We start from the raw sequence: 17,641 nt of genomic DNA, 5'->3' as shown, positions 1-17,641 counted from the left end.
TGTCTTCGGGTTTGGGGGGAGAGGTGGCAAAACTGATTTCCAATAAGTCCCTTTGTTTCCATAACAAGTCCTTAATTCTTGTTATGTGACACCAGGGACCTAGAAGGGCAGGGCTTGTCAGTCCAAGCCCTGTACAGTCTCATCAGGGCTGCCCTTAAGGCAATTGGAGCAATTGGGCCAAATTGGGTGCCACTCCTAAGGGGATCTAGATGGATCACACCAGGGCAATCTAGATGGATTATATTTATATCTATGAGATTTTGCAGACTTTAGCTGTGAACTGGGGCCCTACCAAAAAACAAAAAACAAAAACCCAAGGTGCACTCCACTGCTTCAAATTGGACCCCAATGGCTAGCCCTGAGTGTCATAGTTGCTGGGCCCAAGTTGTCCTGCCCTCACATGAAATCTTGGGTTTGCAATTTTGGGAGAGGGGAGACTGCAGCACTGGGGAGAGGGCAGGCTGGTGAGGCCTGATAGATTTAGAGGCCCTAGGCTTCAGCCTACTTAACCTATACATAAATCCAGCGCTGCCTCTAATCATTTCCATTCAGTGAAAAGTGAAAATCTTCCCAAAATCTTCACCAAGGCAGCTTTGACTTCCTGGTTCCTCAGAGTATAAATAAGTGGGTTCAAAACTGGTGTGACTGCACTGTATATTAGGGTCACCATCATGTCCCTTTGAGAAGCATTACCCACAGAGGGGAGCATGTAGTTAAACAAAACAGGCACATAGAGCAAACCAACCACCATCAGATGGGATCCACAGGTGGAGAAGGCTTTCTGTTTACTACTTCTGGATTTCACTTTGAAGAGAAGAAAAATGATAATGTAGAAGTAGGAGAGGAGTGTTGCTATAAAAGGACCCATTACAATGCAGCTGGTTACAGTATTGAGGAGCATGAGGTTGAGGTGTGTGCTGCCGCAGGCCAGTTTCAACAAAGGTTTGATGTCACACAAAAAATGCTCAATGTGATTGGGCCCACAGAAGGGCAAACGGGCAGTTGCCACTGCATGCATCAGGGCATGAAAAAAGCCAGTGGACCACGTGGCTGCTGCCAAGATTTGGCAAACCTGCCTGCGCATGATGATGGAGTAACGCAAAGGGTTGCATATTGCAACATATCGGTCAAGTGCCATTATTCCCAGAAGAATGACTTCGCTGCTGCCCAAGAAATGGAAAAAGTGGAGCTGGGCCATGCAGCCAGCAAAGGAAATAGTTTGGACTGGCAACAGAAAACCAGCTAGCATCTTTGGAACTGTGGTTGTGGTAAAGAAGATGTCAAGGCAGGAAAGGTTTCCAAGAAAAAAGTACATGGGAGTGTGCAGCTTTGGTTCAACTATTGTGACGAGCAAGATAGCTGCATTCCCCACTAGGCTGGCCAAATACATCATCAGGAAGATGGCAAAGAGTGTACACTGAAGCTGCCAGAGATTGGTCAGGCCCATCAAGATGAATTCTCTCACCTCTGTTTGGTTCTCCATTGCTAAAAGACAATAGGGAACAATAAGAGGAGGTGAGGGCATTGCAGAATGCTCATAAAATCATTTATCTGTATCAGAAAATTTAATAGTCAGTAAGCTCTGAAACTGCAGTGGGAATAGAAGGTGGACAAAACAGGCTAATAACATGCACACAAATGATGGAAGGTGACTTAGAACTTCCCAGCCTAATTGTAAATGCATCTCTCACTGAGTTTGGAGATATCAGTTAATACTTACGAGCTTCATCTTCGTATTATCTCTTATCTCATGGGGTGGGGGGATGACTATTTGAAGCTGCACTGTAGCATCAGAGTCCATCATGACCAAGAGAATCCATACTTTCAGTCAACAAACTCAAAAACATTCATCATTCATACTTCTTTGTATTTTGCAATGCAGTCTTCCAATGAAGTAATGTGTACAGAAAAATCACATGCTGAGATGAAGAGTGAAGAATATGCATCTGCTAGTGAGGAAGACATTCACCTATGAATTATATTATATAAAATTTGTTTTGCAAACATGAGTATATTTAGAGAAATTCATGCAAACACCCAGTGAATCTTCATGCAGATAGATAGTGAAATTTAAAGAACCAAATTTAAGTTTGAAAATAATGAGATCCTGAGAAAAACCAAACAGAGATATTTGGCCATCCCTACCACAGATACAGATACTAGGTGAATTTTGTAGCTGGTGCACAGTCTTACAATCTAGCTAGAATCTGGATTTCCTGCCTTGAAATACAAATGGGGGAAATAATCAAAACAATGACAGATATATTTGGAAGCATACAAATCATGAACTTAGGTTAGATTGCCTTTGGGGGGGGTGTGCCTATTTGTGTGGCAGAGATAGGAAGGATGCCTAATTTCGGTCAGTGTTTGGCCACTTGGGAATAGCTGGTGGACACCAGTGTTTGGGGTCAGGATGAAAATTCAGAATGAAGTGGCTTATGGAATCTGCCATAAGCTTTTGAAGGAAAAATGGGTTATAAATATGCAAATGCTCTTCCGCACATTTTACCGTTGGTGAAAACAGCATTCAGAATTTCAAAATTATAATGAATGCAAAATGTTCATAAAGAGTTCTAATGAGACTATGAAACTTAGTCATTTCTGCAGTTCAGGTGAGATGCTAATTGTATGTTAAAGATGGTAGACTTTGCTGAAATATTTTCACCTTGCTTAGAAACGCATCTGAAGACCAGCAAAGGGTATTCTGCCTCAAACCACAATAATGCAAGGGGCATTGCCTCCAAACATTAATGAAAACTCAGTTTTAGAATTAAACACTTAATGCAACAATGGTAATGTTGTGTCCATGCCCGTGTTACCCATGGAAACATACACATAAGCACACAGGAATAGGCACTCATATTTTAATACCAAATTCCATAAATAACTAAAGCAAGATTGTTATTGCTTTCTCTTTCCAGTATGCCTCATTGGGGATCTTCTGACATGTTGTCTAGGATCAAAGAATGGAAACAGATAGCATTGTTTAGGATCAATGTGTGCTAATCAATTATTTGAGTTGTAGGCCACCAATTCTATTCAATTTAGACCAGCCTTTCTCAACCTTGGGTCCCCAGATGTTGTTGAACTACAACTCCCATCACCCCTAACTAGCAAGGCCAGAGCTCAGGGATGTTGGGAGTTGTAGTCCAACAACATCTTGGGACCCACAGGTTGAGAACCGCTGATTTAGACCCACTGAAAATAAAGAACCTAACTATGTAATCTTCAATAATTTCAGAGGATGCTATCTGTGTAGGACTAGCATTGGACACAATATTTGTATTTTATCATCATGAACATTTTCATTTTTCTATTGTGTTCTTTACCAAGGTTTATTAGCTGTAGCTTTCTGCAAAACAGACTGTAAGCTCGAACATGTACACTGCAACTTTCATAAGAAAGAATGGGACAAACATAAATCGCTTCATTAACATCCTATTATATATTGTGTCCTGTAAAGCTGCAGACAGCTCCTACCTTGATGAATCCACTTGTCCATAACATAAAACTAGAAGTTAATTGAAGCAGAGAATACTATACAAGGTAGGAGGTCATATGACTTTTAATAGATAAAAACAGTGTTACTGATTGCTGTGTGAACCACACATAAATATATGTGCCTAAACCCTGGTATGTAACATGTGACCCATTTGGGGAAAGAACTACCAGCATTAAGTTAGAGACTCTTGATTGTTCATGTGGGAATTGAATCTAGAAGCCTATCTATTTTGAGAAAATAAACTAGTTGCACTTTTGAGAATACAGATAGTGCTTTTGAGAATAGAAACAATTTGTGCAATCAATGCATGCTGGCAGTTGCATTCAATGATCAAGCTTTTTTCTTCTCTTTTCTTTTAAAGTAGCATTATGAATTTTGTTTATTTCGGTAAAATCTAAAAGGACTAGATTTCAGACTAGCAAGACACACATAAGAACTCATTCTTATGTGTGGCAAAGGGGGCAAAGAAAGGTCAATGAGGGGTGTGGCCTTTTAGTCTCAAAGCCAGACAGAGAGAACAGGGTGGTAGTGCTGTGGTTCCCCACCCATAACTTACTGTTACACCCAAACCTGGGGTGGTCATTTCCCCCCCTCTCCAAACAAACCACACTGTCATGGACAAGCTGGATTCAGAAGAGTGATGGGAGGTACCAGCTGAGGAACCCTCTAGGGAACCCCCAGAGGAATAAGGCTCAGAGCCGAGGAATTTGTGGTAAGATGACAATGAGTGGTCAGAGGGAGAAGGAGCAGACTGAGAGGAGGAAGCGTCAGAAGCAGAAGAGCAGACCCTCCAAGTGTCCCTATTTTCCAGGGATGTCCCTGATTTAGAGAAGCCATCCCGGTTTCTGATTTGATCCCAGAATGTCCCACTTTTCCTTTGGACGTCCCTATTTTCATTGGAGAAATGTTGGAGGGTATGGAGTTATCTGACCTCTGAGCCATCTGAAAGCAATCTTGTATAGGGAAGTTGTTTTTTTTAAGTTTAATGTTTTATTATGTTTTATATATGTTGGAAGCTGCCCTGATGGCTGGAGCAACCCAGTAAGATGTGTGGTGTATAAATAGTAAAAATATCGTTATGGAATGGGACTCCCTATTTTCATTGGATAAATGTTGGAGGATATGGAAGAGGTGACAGGATTTAGGGAACAGGAAGAGGCCAAGGCAGAGGACAGTTCAAACTCTGAGGCAGAAGAGGGGGCTGTAGAGGGGTGGAGCCAAGAGATAGAGAGGCAGGCTGCTGAAGAAGTCAGCGGGTCTCCCCCTCCTGCTGCAACCAGCTACCCTTTCCCTGGTCTCCTAGAACATGCTGAGAAATGAAAGGGGCAGAGCAGAGGGTGGTTGTGTGCAGACACAGCCTGAGACTGCAGGGGAAAGACCCTGGAGAGGAGGAGTTCTAGGCAGCACTGGGAAGGTGAGAATCTTCAGCCCTTGCAACTACTTCATCGGGGCAATACCTCGTAGAACGAGTTGCTGAGACCACTGGGCCGGATCTGTGGTTTGTTTCCTTGAATAAAAGAGTTAACTTCACTGACCTTGGGTGATTTATTGTTTCGTTGCTGACCTACTACTGACTCCAGTCCTGACACACAAGTTGTAATCAATGTTTGTCATTGGTTTACTGGTTTGGGTTTATTGAGACCCAGGTTCATATGGAATCTGAAGCAAGGAAATGTATGTGCTCCTGGCAGCAGCACAATCAGGAAAAAATGAAGCATCCACAAAAAAATACACAAAAACAAACCAAAACCCCCTCCCCGACCTGCTGCCCCAGCACATTTTGACCTGGTGCCAAAAGATGTGTAATGAAGGCACTAGCAAAACCTCCTTGAGCAGACCATTCCATAAATGGGGAGCCATTGTAGAAAAGACCAGTTCACATATTGCCACCCTCCAGACCTCTTATGGAACAGGCACATGAAGAAGACCATTCTGGTCTGCAAGGCAATTTCCTGAAACCGCATCCACCTATCAATCAGCTGATGTTGTAAGTGATGTCAACTGATGGGAGGATAGAATTTAGTTCTTTATTGCATGTGCATCCCTGTTCCCTACTTGGAACACATGTGTTCAGCCAAGACAAATCTCTGCCTCATCACCATTATTATTATTATTATTATTATTATTATTATTATTATTATTTTGCAGGCATCAGTTGTGATTGGGTCCTGTGTCCCATGCAGCCAATGTTTGTAAAATGCAGGAGAAAGGATGCTTTCCTCACCCTATCCTCAGATTTCCCCAAAGCATCAAGCTTGTTACTGCCATCCCCAAGATTCCTACCACAAAGTGCCAGGAGCTAGAGAACCCTGTGCAAGAGATGTTTACAAGACAACCCAGTCATCTTTTATGTGATATCATAATGCTGTAATATGATCAACAGGAGGATTTCCCTCCCTCCCTTAAAATTGGCACTTGTGCTCAAGAAAAAAAGGGAGAGTTCATCCCTGATATATGAATGAGGCCACAGCAATTTACTTTCGGGTCCTTTGATAAATAGAGTTCTTATTGATTACATAAGATGTAGAATGTAAAGCATATTTGGAGATTTTACTGAGAAAACACATCAGAAGTCCTTTAGAAGTAAGCTGAACAACCACGACACTCATAAAATTTCTCAGGAGTTGTGGCTTACAAATTTAAACAAAAAAATTCATCCACTATCAGAGGCCTGTAATGATTTACCACAAAGTAAAACCCAATTGTCTTTCTCTTGCAGTTCTGCTACAGTGTGAGTTCCTGCTCTGGTGGTTACATGTCTAAGAGTACTACCATTGGGGAAAAACCGTCTTTGATCATTTCCTTTCAGTGAAAAATGAAATATTTTTTCCCCAGAATCTTTAGCAAGGCAGCTTTGACTTCCTGGTTCCTCAGAGTATAAATAAGTGGGTTTAAAAGTGGGGTGAGTGCACTGTATATGAGGGTCACCATCATGTCCCTTTGAGAAGCATTACCCACAGAGGGGAGCATGTAGTTAAACAGGACAGGCACGTAGAGCAAACTAACCACCGTCAGATGGGATCCACAGGTGGAGAAGGCTTTCTGTCGACCACTTCGGGACTGCACTTTGAAGAGAAGAAAAGTGATAATGTAGAAGTAAGAGAGGAGTATGGCAATAAAAGGACCCATAGCAACACAACTGGTTACTGTGTTGAGGAGCATCAGGCTGAGGTAGGTGCTACCGCAGGCCAGTTTCAGCAAAGGTTTGATATCACATAAAAAGTGTTCAATGCGGTTTGGCCCACAGAAGGGGAGACGGGCAGTTGCCATTGTATGCATCAGGGCATGAAAAAAGCCAGCGGACCATGTGGCTGCTGCCATGAGTTGGGAGACCTGCTTGCGCATTATGATGGTGTAACGCAAGGGGTTGCATATTGCAACATAGCGATCAAATGCCATGACACCGAGAAGAATGCCTTCACTGCTGCCCAGGAAATAGAAGAAGTGGAGCTGAGCCATACAGCCACCAAAGGAAATATTTTGTGTCTCTGATAGAAAACCAGCCAGCATCTTTGGAACTGTGGTGGTGGAATAGAAAATGTCAAGGCAGGAAAGGTTTCCAAGAAAAAAGTACATGGGAGTGTGAAGCTTTGGTTCAGCTATTGTGACGAGCAAGATAGCTGCATTCCCCACTAGGCTGGCCAAATACATCATCAGGAAGATGGCAAAGAGTATACACTGAAGCTCCCAGACATTGGTCAGGCCCATTAAGATGAATTCTGTCACCTCTGTTTGATTCTCCATCACTAAAAGGCAGCAGACAACAATAAGGCGAGAGGAGGTCACTGTAGAGTGCAAGTAATATCCATTACCTACAGTATATAACAAAATTGTTTAGAAAGAAGTGTATAAAATTGCTCAGTGGAATTGTAGGAAGGGTGAAAGACTGTTAACATGTACATAAACGATAAAGATGACGAAAAACATTTCTATTTAACTCTAAACCCACCTTCATTCTGTTTAGGGATTTTTTAATAATAAAAAAATATTATAACTACTTATGAGAGTCATACCGTTCTCAAGTAGCCTGTTACTTGTTCATGGCCACATCAAAAGCTGAACCAAGTGCATCAGCACTCTATCCACCTGCAATTTCTAGAAAATGGTATTCAGAGACACACTGCCTCTGACAGGGGAGGTAGAAAATGGCCATCGTGACTAGTGCCCACTCATACTGTAGCTTTGTAGATTTCAAAACAGTTGATTACATCATCAATGTTGAAATTGGTTGGAGAAGCTGTCTGCAACCAACATGGATTCAAGACACTAACAAAAATGTTCTTCTCTTGATATTGGAATATGTTTGTTAAAAATAGTATGCCTGTATCCAGTGGTGATGCAGCTTTTTGACCTTTTTGTTTTCTATTCCTTAAAAGTATGAAGGTTTTCATACGTGCATCAGGTGGCAACAGAGTACAACTCCCAGCAGCTGACATGGTGTGTGTGCCTAACAAATACCAGGAACCTGCCTTGTAGCATCAGAGTCTATCAACAGAATTCATACTTTCAAAAACAACATGGGGAGCAAGCACAAGCTTCTTCCAAAATTAACCCTTATCTGAATGGTGCAACTATAGCCTTGTAATTTGTACAAAGATTGATATACGGTACATGCACGTGCAGGCATAGTGTGTATATACATTCATCTATTTGTGAGCATCAACATACCAAAATGTATCCTATTAGAAAAAATGGGAGAAATTTGTGTTAAAATGATGTTGAATTTTCATGAGGACTTTTCTTTTTTAAAAAAAACGCAAACTTGATGTGGAAATGTGAATAACCAAATTTAAGACTGAAAAGATGAGAAACTGAGTGTATGGGATAATTATTCTAGAATAATTATTGTGATTTTGAGACTGGTGATCTGGCATGGTCAATTCTTCCTGTCTCTGATTATCCCTTCCTGGCTCTGGTTATCTGTGTTTTATTGTTTTTTCTATCCTGGTCAGTAAAAGCCTTTGATGTATGGCCTGGCTTTTTGTCTCATAGCTGAGCCTGTATAAGCCCTAACAGGCCACAGGTCGATAAAATATCATAGAAGTCAGAAGTTTGGCACAGTCTATTGGCCACAGAGCTGTGCATCAAAGGCTACCTGGGGGTCACTTCGCCACTTCTTCAGGGCTTCTCAGTGGCAGATTGAAGTGCTTTCTTGGTAATGTATATTTTGCTTGCTGTTTGGAATAAAATCTGTAATCTTCTCACCCACTTGGATTTGTATTGCTTCTGAATCTAATTTTAAAAGAACCATCTTGCATTTAGCAAGACACTGAGAGGTTAACAAAATTGAGATATTTGCTCATCCCTGACACTGATACAGATACAATGTGAATCTTGTGGCCTATGTATGCTTCGCAGCATTAGATACAATGAATTATTGTAGCTAGTGCACACCCATGAAATCCAGACATTCTAGATAAGCCACCTTATTTGCATTGCAAAAGGGGTTGGAGGGCCAAAACAATGACAAAAATATTTGGAAAATGGGTTGCAACCTTGCTTGACACACATTGTGCTAAATATTCTGTTTGATCATGCTGCAGGCAGCTCCTACCTTGATGAGCCCATTAGATAAGACTAGAGGTAAATTGAAGTTTTGAATGCTGTAAGAGATATGAAGGAAGCCATATGTATTTAAAGGTGACAGGAAAAAATACACACTGATGGCTGTTTGAACCCCACATGGCTTTATAAGCCTAAACCCTAATATGGAACATGTACCCAGCCAATTAAAGATTTTTGCTGTCATTGGGGAAAACAACTACAATAATCAAGTTAGGGACTCTTGATTGTTCAGATGGGAACTGAATGCAAAAGCATATTGGTTTTAAGAAAATAAACCATTACTGCTTCTGATTGTGCAGATTATGCTTTTGAGAATAAAATAATATGTGACATTGGTTAATTCTAACAAGTTTTATTTAATGGCATTTTTTTTTCTGCTGTAGCATCATTATAGCTGATTGTTTCAATAATTTTTAAAAGACTCACATTTCAGAGTAGAGTATCTGTTATAAAGCACCATTATTTTCCCTCCTTGAAGACTGGTACACAGTGCAGATTTTCTCATTCCCTCTCATTTCACTCACCCACAAATCTCTACCAACCTCTTCTGTAATAATTTTGTGTTCAATGTATTGAGAAAATGGTTGACATGGTGGTATTAAGTAACACTTAGAACAAGCAATAATTTTCTACTGGAGCCCTTTCAGCAAACTAGGATCATTTCATTTTTGTTCCATTTATTATATTTCTATGCTGCTTTTCACTCACATGAGTTAACACTATCCAGAATATTGTTGGAAATTGATTTCATTAAACCATACAATCATTCTCTTTTGCTGTTTAAACTGAGGTAAGGTGCTTGGATGAGAAGTCGTTGACTGTAACATGCATTTTATTATCAAGATCCTGGAAGCAAACTCAGTTTTGGACATCTAGTGCCATTGGGCCCAGGTTCAGATGAAGGATGAAACCAGGAAATGGCTTAGCTCTTGGCAACAACACAAACAGGAAAGAGTGAAGTATCCACAATTTCAGCTATGTTGTATTGCAAGAGTAGGAAACCTCCACCCCACAGGCCAATCATGGTCCACCGGGGGTTCAAATTTGGTCTGTATGCCATTTCTGCAAATCATGCTCACCTATCAATCAGCTGATGTCGCAAGTGATGTCAGCTGGTAAAATACTAACTTGCATGCCTGTCTCCTACTGGGAATAGCCCAGGAAAGCAGCCCCAACTTTTTGCAGGCATTGCCTGTGGCAGGGATTCTCCTGCCTACAACGTGTGTGTGTGTGTGTGTGTGTGTTTGTGTGTGTGTGTGTGTGTGTGTGTGTGTGTGTGTGTAAAATACTGGTTTATTTCTCCACTCTCAATCACTTGATTGGTGATAGGTAATAGAAGCGTATAAACTATGCCTTAAAGCAAGGGGCCAATCTAGGCCCACCAGGACGTCCAATTTGGCAGATGCTGTGATTTCCCCAAACCACATCCACATATCAATCAGATGATGTCACAAGTGACATCAGCTGGTGAGTGGGAGGGTAGAGATCAATTCTGGCTTAGCTGTGGATGCAAGTGTCCCCCTTTTATGCAGGCATCAACTGTGAGGGGGACTTGTCCTGCATGCAACCAATCCTTCAAAGTACAGCCTTATTTCTCTTCTCTCCATCACCTGATGGAGAGGGAATAATCAAGGCTTTACCAGTCAGATACTTAGAACTCCCAAAAGCACCAAGCAAAGGGCAGGAAACACCTCTCACACTGAGATTCCCAAGTGAGTGAAAGCCAGGTGATTGTTGGGAGCTTGGGAACCCTGCAGAAGGGATTTTTAGTGGTGGGAAGAGGAAAGCACCCATCAATCATGTGACTGATGAGCGGATTTCCCACCCACCTTTCAATCTTGAGCTCCAGAACCCAATAGGTTCACCACCCAGGTTTAAATTGACATAAATGAGGACACAGCATCTGATTCTTTTAGTGCTTTGATAAGTAAATGGTCCATTGTCTTTCACAACAAGAGATAAAGTACATTTGGAGATTTCACCTAGGAAACACATCAACAGAACTTTCAAAGAAAGCTAAGAGACCACGATGGTCATACGGTTTCTTAGGAGTGGTGGCTTATATTATCTATGTTTAAACAAAAGATTTTAGCTGATATCAGAGACCTGCAATGATGTCCTGCATTGTAAAACCCATTTTTTTGTTTTGTTATTCTTCTTGTATTACCGTGGCATTTTGAGTTTCCATTTTAGTGTATGCTTGTCCTACTGTAGTATTATTCACAAAGTCTTTTTTGATTTTTTCCTTTCAGTGGAAACTGAAATATTCTGCCGAAAATCTTTAACACAGCAGTTTTGACTTCCTGGTTCCTCAGTGTATAAATAAGTGGGTTCAAAACTGGGGTAACTGCACTGTATATGAGGGTCACCATCATTTCTCTTTGAGAAGCATTCTCCACAGAGGGCAGCATGTAGTTAAACAACACTGGCACGTACATCAACCCAACCACCATCAAATGGGATCCGCAGGTGGAGAAGGCTTTCTGTCGACCACTTCGGGATTGCACTTTGAATAGAAGAAATATGATAATATAGAAGTAGGAGAGGAGTGTGGCAATGAAAGGTCCCATGGCAACGGAGCTAGCTACAGTGTTGAGGAGCATGAGGTTGAGGTGGGTGCTGCCGCAGGCCAGTTTCAGCAAAGGTTTGATGTCACATAAAAAGTGTTCAATGTGGTTTGGCCCACAGAAGGGCAGACGGGCAGTTGCCACTGCATGCATCAAGGCATGAAAAAAGCCAATGGACCATGTGGCTGCTGCCAAGATTTGACAAACCTGCCTGCGCATGATGATGGTGTAACGCAAGGGGTTGCATATTGCTACATAGCGATCAAATGCCATTACTCCAAGAAGAATGGCTTCACTGCTGCCCAGAAAATGGAAAAAGTGGAGCTGGGCCATGCAGCCAGCAAAGGAAATGGTTTGGACTGGCAACAGAAAACCAGCTAGCATCTTAGGAACAGTGACTGTGGAAAAGAAGATGTCAAGGCAGGAAAGGTTTCCAAGAAAAAAGTACATGGGAGTGTGCAGCTTTGGTTCAACTATTGCAACAAGCACAATAGCTGCATTCCCCAGTAGGCTGGCCAAATACATCATCAGGAAGATGGCAAAGAGTGTACACTGAAGCTGCCAGAGATTGGTCAGGCCCATCAAGATGAATTCTCTCACCTCTGTTTGGTTCTTTGTCACTAAAAGGAAGGAAGAAAGGTAGTTGAGATCACTGTAGAGTATTATTCACGTCCATCACCCATATCAGAAATCCATACAGACATAAGCAGATAAAACTCAGTCTAATTCTAAACCCCCTTAGAGAAGTGATTTTCTTTTCCTTCTACCATTTTCATTCCTTTTGAGATTCCTAGTCATATCATACGGATGAATGACTTGTAAAATCTACAGACTTTTTAAATGTGCAGAGAAGCTCGTGGCACACTCTTCCTGAGCCTTTACTCACGAGAACATTTATCCCAGCATCCTGTTCTCACAGTGGTAGGCCAGATGTCTATTTCCAGGTCACAAGCAGAACTTCAGTGCAGCTCCACTTTTTCCACCTACAATTCCCAGAAAATGGGGTGGAGGAAAACAGTGAACAAAAACCATAGCCAAAATGGTTAAGTCTCTTAAAAATAGAATCTAGCCAGACTGTATGAGAGAAAACCAGCAGGAACTGTTAATGAAAAATGCTGTAAGCTTTCTAAAGAATAATGAAGTACAACTATCCAAAACATCATTAACTTGCATTAACAATACATTTTTGAGTTTGTGTAAATAACATCTAGAACTTCTACATGGTAATTACAGTAATGCAAAATGTTTGCAGAGTGCTCTAATGTACAGGGAAGTTTTTAATGTTTAATGTTTTATTGTGTTTTTAATATTTTGTTGGAACCCGCCCTGAGTGACTGGGGCAATCCAGTCAGATGGGTGGCATAATAATAATAATAATAATAATAATAATAATAATAATAATAATAATGTCTCTTTTGCAGCTCAAGTAAGGTATTAACTGTATGTTACACATGCAGGCTTTGCTGCAAAATTCTCAATGAGTCTCTGCTTAAAAAGCACATCTGAAGCACAGCAGAAGGTATTCTGCCTCTAGCAACATTAATACTGGGAAATTAACTCCAGACATTGATTATAACTCAGTTTCAGTATTAAAGACTTCATAATCCAACAAAAGCATTGTTTTGTCCTTGTTTCTGTTACCCACAGAAACAGACACTGAGATATGAATATTTCATTGTCCATCACACAGCAATAGCATTGCAGGGATTAGATTAGATGATCCTCAGAGTCTCTTCCAAGTCTTTGATTCTATAAGACACTAACATTTTAGTATCTGATTCCATAAATAACTACAGCAGTGGTGAAATGAAGGGGTTTAGCCAGGAATTTTGCCCTGGGTGAAGCCTCTAGAGCAGTGGTTCCCAACTTTTTTTGGTCATGATCCACCTAAGCCACCTAGGCCTCTCGGAAATCCTGATTCCCCACCCCCCACCCCGGTGACATATAATTCTTATTATTCAAAAAGTGAACTCCTATTAACTTGGTCTAATTCATTCTCAAATTGCCACCCTTAAAAATCACCCTTGTGGGGCATGTGCCCCATGTTGAGAACCATGGCTCTAGAGCCATTGAAGCTCTGAGCCTCCAAGCAGTAAGCCTGGTCTGCCCAGTCACACAGACCCCACTCCATAGCAGTTTTGCTTTGCCTTTGTTGGCTCCGTCGTGTGACTCTGTGCCTCAGTGGAGTTGGAAAGCAATGAAGATTTTTCTTTTCTGTTGCAACAGAGTTCTCTCCCTCCTTGCAAGGAAGACAACTTTTAAAGACTTTAGAAATACATACAGAATTCCTTTAACTAATGTCTAAAATATAACCACTAATTTCCTGGTCACCCTACATATGTAACACAACCTTAGGAAAACGTCAGGCATGCAATGGAAGGGCACTTCCTCTTTGAAAATAGATTCGCAAAAAGAATTAATGCAAATTATATGGAACCTAAAGTGACTACAAAGTATAATTTTCTGAAATGAGTAACCTGGATAAAACCCTTTCCTCTGTGTTATCATAATTAAAATTTCATTTTTCTATTGCGTGCTTTAGTCAGGTTTATCAGCTGTAGATTTCCACAAATGCAGACTGTCAGCACAAACTAGTATACTTTCATCCTTGGAGTAAAGAATGGGATGAGCATACATTTCTTGATTAACAGATAGCTATATAGTGCATTCTTTGAAGCTGCAGACAGCACCTACTTTGATAAGTCCGCTTGTCCATTGAACTTGAGACTGCATTAAGTGGTATGAAGGAAGTACAGTATTTAAAGGAGACAAAGCAACAACAACAGCACTCTGATTGCTGTGCGAGCCCACACAATTTTAGTATGCAACATGTGCCCAGCTTGTTAAGATTGTTGGCCGCCGTTGGGTAAATTAGCTACATTCATTAATTTAGTGCCTCTTGATTGCTCATGTGGGAATTGAGAAAATAAACAATTTGTGCTTTCGATAATACAAAGTGTGCTTTTGAGAATACAAAAATTATGCAATCCATATATTCTGCTACGTTATTTTTAATGACCAAGATTATTTTTAACATCATCAATGTTTGCTCGTTCAACAATTTTTTTAAAGGCTCACATTTTTTAGTAGATAGTCCATCTTAACACCATTCTCTCCTCTCTTTAGAAGTTGTGTGCCCTGGCTCCACCACATGCAATGATTCCTGATTTAGGAAAAGAACCAGTCAAGACACAACATTTACATTTTGGGGTCAAAAAAGTCCACAACTTTTATTCATTGCAAATGTAATAGGTTTGGCGTAGCATTGGGTATAACCATTAACATCCAGCCTGGCTGCTGGAAGTATTTCCAAAGGGGTTTGCCCCTGAGACCAGGAGGACCTATAACATACATCAAAATGTCTCACCCCCACAAGAGAACCACCTTAAGGGGTTCAATGACCATAGCCCCCTCCTAGGCATCTTCCTGGATCCCTTTAATGGGATACCTCTTTCGTTTGGTGGAACAAGCAGAGGATTACAGCCTGCCCTCCACCAAGACTAAGGCCAAGCAAATGCCTAAACTGCCACATGAGCCAAGCACTTTTGGCTTGTCATCAAACCAATCATATTTTCAACCAGGCCTTTAAGCCTCCAGGCATTATTCCCTGCAGCTGACAGGTGGACACCGTCATGTCTAAACAAGAGTATGGCCCAGGCTACCATCTCTGATTTATTCCTCAGCATCTCCAGGTAGGACTAGGAGAGGACCCTGTCTTACACCCCAGAGAGCCACCATCAGTTAGTCAAATAGATCAATGATCCAATTCTGTATAAGCCATCTTCCTATGTTTGAAATATAATTTTTCTGCATAATATTTTCCTCAGAGCAGATTTTACCTCTTGATTCCTCAAAGTGTAGATCAAGGGGTTTAAAACAGGTGTGACCACACTGTACAACAGAGTGATGCTCATTTCCCTTTCAGAAGATTCACCAGTAGAGACAAGCATGTAGTTGAAAATAACTGGAACATACAAAAGTGCTACCACCGTTAGGTGAGAAGCACAGGTTGAGAAGGCCTTCCAACGGCTCTGCCATGACTGGACTTTGAAGAAGAGGAAGGAGATGATATAGAGATAAGAAAGGAGAGTGAGAAAGAAGGAACCTAGAGCAATGCAACTTGTGACAACGTTGAGGAGGGTCATGTTGAGGGCCGTGCTACTGCAAGCCAATTCTAGCAGGGGCTTGATGTCACAGAAAAAGTGCTGGATAAGATTGGGGCCACAGAACCACAGCCGGGAAGTGACTACTGTGTGTATTAGGGCATGAAAGAAGCCTGCGGCCCAGGTAGCCACAGCTAGCGCAAGGCAAGCCCATTTATTCATGATGATGGTGTAACGCAGAGGATTGCATATGGCCACATAGCGGTCATATGCCATGACTCCCAGAAGCATGCCTTCACTGCTGCCCAGGAAGTGGAAGAAGTGCAGTTGAGTCAGGCAACCAATAAAGGAGATAGTGTTGTGCCTCTTTAGGAAGCCATTCAGCATTTTGGGTACAGTAACTGTGGAGCAACATATATCAAGGCAAGAGAGATTTCCAAGGAAAAAATACATGGGGGTGTGAAGGCGTTGCTCAACCAGGACTACTGCCAAAATGGCCCCATTTCCTAGCAAGCAGGCCACATAGAGCAGCAGGAAGACTGTGAAAAGCATGTGTTGCTGTCTGTGGTCATTTGCTATACCCAAGAGAATGAACTCGTAGACCTCTGTCTGGTTCCCCATCTCTGTGCAGATAAAAAAAATAAAAATGGGGGGAAATAGGCCAGTGGTTTTAGAATGGAATTAGAAGAGAATGTACTGTAGTGATGAATGAATTGAAAGACAATGGATTGTGGTGTTGGGACTGAAGCCATGAAGGCAATTTGACAAGGCTTCTTTCCCTGGTCAGTTTTTAAATTAATTTTAAGGAAAACAATATGAGATAGAAAGGCATGAAGATTATTTTCAAAGTATGTAGTATTTCAGCAGAAGTCCAGAGTGTTGGATTAAATAATCTCCATCATTTCTTCCATCTTTGTGATGCTAAGTAGAGTGCTGAATGCAGGGTGGAATACATCTGATGCAATATTTATCTCACTCTGTCATTCCTGAAAGAATGATGAATTTTCATTAGCGCAGGGATAGTCAAAGTGGTGCCCTCAAGATGTTGTTGGACTCCAACTGCCACTAGCTCTAGCCAGTTTGCTCAGGAATTGAGTGAGTAATAGCATCTTCTGGAGGGTACTGCATTGGCCGCCCCTGAATTAGAGAAACACAGTTAGTGACATATTGAATAATCAGATCACATTTTGTATGAAATGAGTTTGTTAGAGTCTCTTCTATCCTACACACACTCTCTTTCTCTCTCTTGCTATTCCCAGGTAGAACACCATTCCCGCTGTGGGAGAAGTGCAAAGCAAAAAAAATTAGTGGTTGTACCTTCTCTCCATCACCTGTTAACACTTCACTGTCTTGTCCAAGCAATAAACGTATCCCTCACTTCTTTTTCTTGCTCTGAACATAACCAAGGAACCACTTTGCATTGCTTTGTCATTGTTTTAGCAACCTTTGTAAACCTGCCTTACATCACACTTACAGGCTTGGGCTATCTATTGCATTGGTCTGTGGTTATATGCCCCTCCTTCCATTTCATATGCACATCCTTTAAAAGACTCGACTCACCAGAGTGCTCACCAAACAACCAAACTGGCTTCTTCAGATGTGTCCCATGTTTCTTTTTGTTCCTCCTTCCTTTCATTTGTTAAATGTGTAAAAAATGACAAAAACCACAAGTGTTGCATAAACTACAAAAAGGTTTGTTCTTGTTGATTCAGACTGGCAACTTTAATTGGCCCCTGTAGCTGTGTCATTATGGGAAGTTTGATGTCACTTTCCTCCCGAGAAAAAAGACATTGAGTTAAACATTATTAGCTGCAAAGTTGCTCAACATCAAACTGCACTTAAAGTTACAGTACAATGGGACAGCTGCAAACATGGGAAACTCATTGCCCCAGTTGCATGCAAAG

General features: G+C 41.3%; 4 protein-coding genes across 4 annotated transcripts; all 4 read right to left on the bottom strand.

The window, feature by feature from the left end:
- Window positions 1-538: 538 nt before the first annotated feature.
- Window positions 539-1,483, bottom strand: LOC310691057 (olfactory receptor 12D1-like; the record flags this gene model as incomplete). The annotated part of the gene is made up of 1 exon (XM_083470655.1): window positions 539-1,483. The coding sequence occupies one exon, from the start codon at window positions 1,481-1,483 to the stop codon at window positions 539-541; it is 945 nt and encodes a 314-aa protein (XP_083326781.1).
- Window positions 1,484-6,307: 4,824 nt separating this feature from the next.
- LOC310691067 (olfactory receptor 12D1-like) lies at window positions 6,308-7,246 on the bottom strand (the record flags this gene model as incomplete). The annotated part of the gene is made up of 1 exon (XM_083470667.1): window positions 6,308-7,246. One exon carries the CDS (start codon window positions 7,244-7,246, stop codon window positions 6,308-6,310), a length of 939 nt encoding a protein of 312 aa, XP_083326793.1.
- Window positions 7,247-11,283: 4,037 nt separating this feature from the next.
- On the bottom strand, window positions 11,284-12,243 carry LOC310691675 (olfactory receptor 12D1-like; the record flags this gene model as incomplete). Its single annotated transcript, XM_083471541.1, has 1 exon — window positions 11,284-12,243. Exon 1 carries the CDS (start codon window positions 12,214-12,216, stop codon window positions 11,284-11,286), a length of 933 nt encoding a protein of 310 aa, XP_083327667.1. The 5' UTR covers window positions 12,217-12,243.
- A 3,176-nt stretch (window positions 12,244-15,419) lies between these two features.
- On the bottom strand, window positions 15,420-16,358 carry LOC310691674 (olfactory receptor 12D1-like; the record flags this gene model as incomplete). The annotated part of the gene is made up of 1 exon (XM_083471540.1): window positions 15,420-16,358. The coding sequence occupies one exon, from the start codon at window positions 16,356-16,358 to the stop codon at window positions 15,420-15,422; it is 939 nt and encodes a 312-aa protein (XP_083327666.1).
- Window positions 16,359-17,641: the final 1,283 nt, after the last annotated feature.

This window comes from Podarcis liolepis (genome assembly GCF_965112155.1).
Source record: "Podarcis liolepis genome assembly, chromosome: 13".
In the NCBI taxonomy this organism is placed as follows: Eukaryota; Metazoa; Chordata; class Lepidosauria; order Squamata; family Lacertidae; genus Podarcis; species Podarcis liolepis.
Note: the sequence above shows the minus strand (reverse complement) of the source record. Positions and strands in the feature narration are given on the sequence as shown.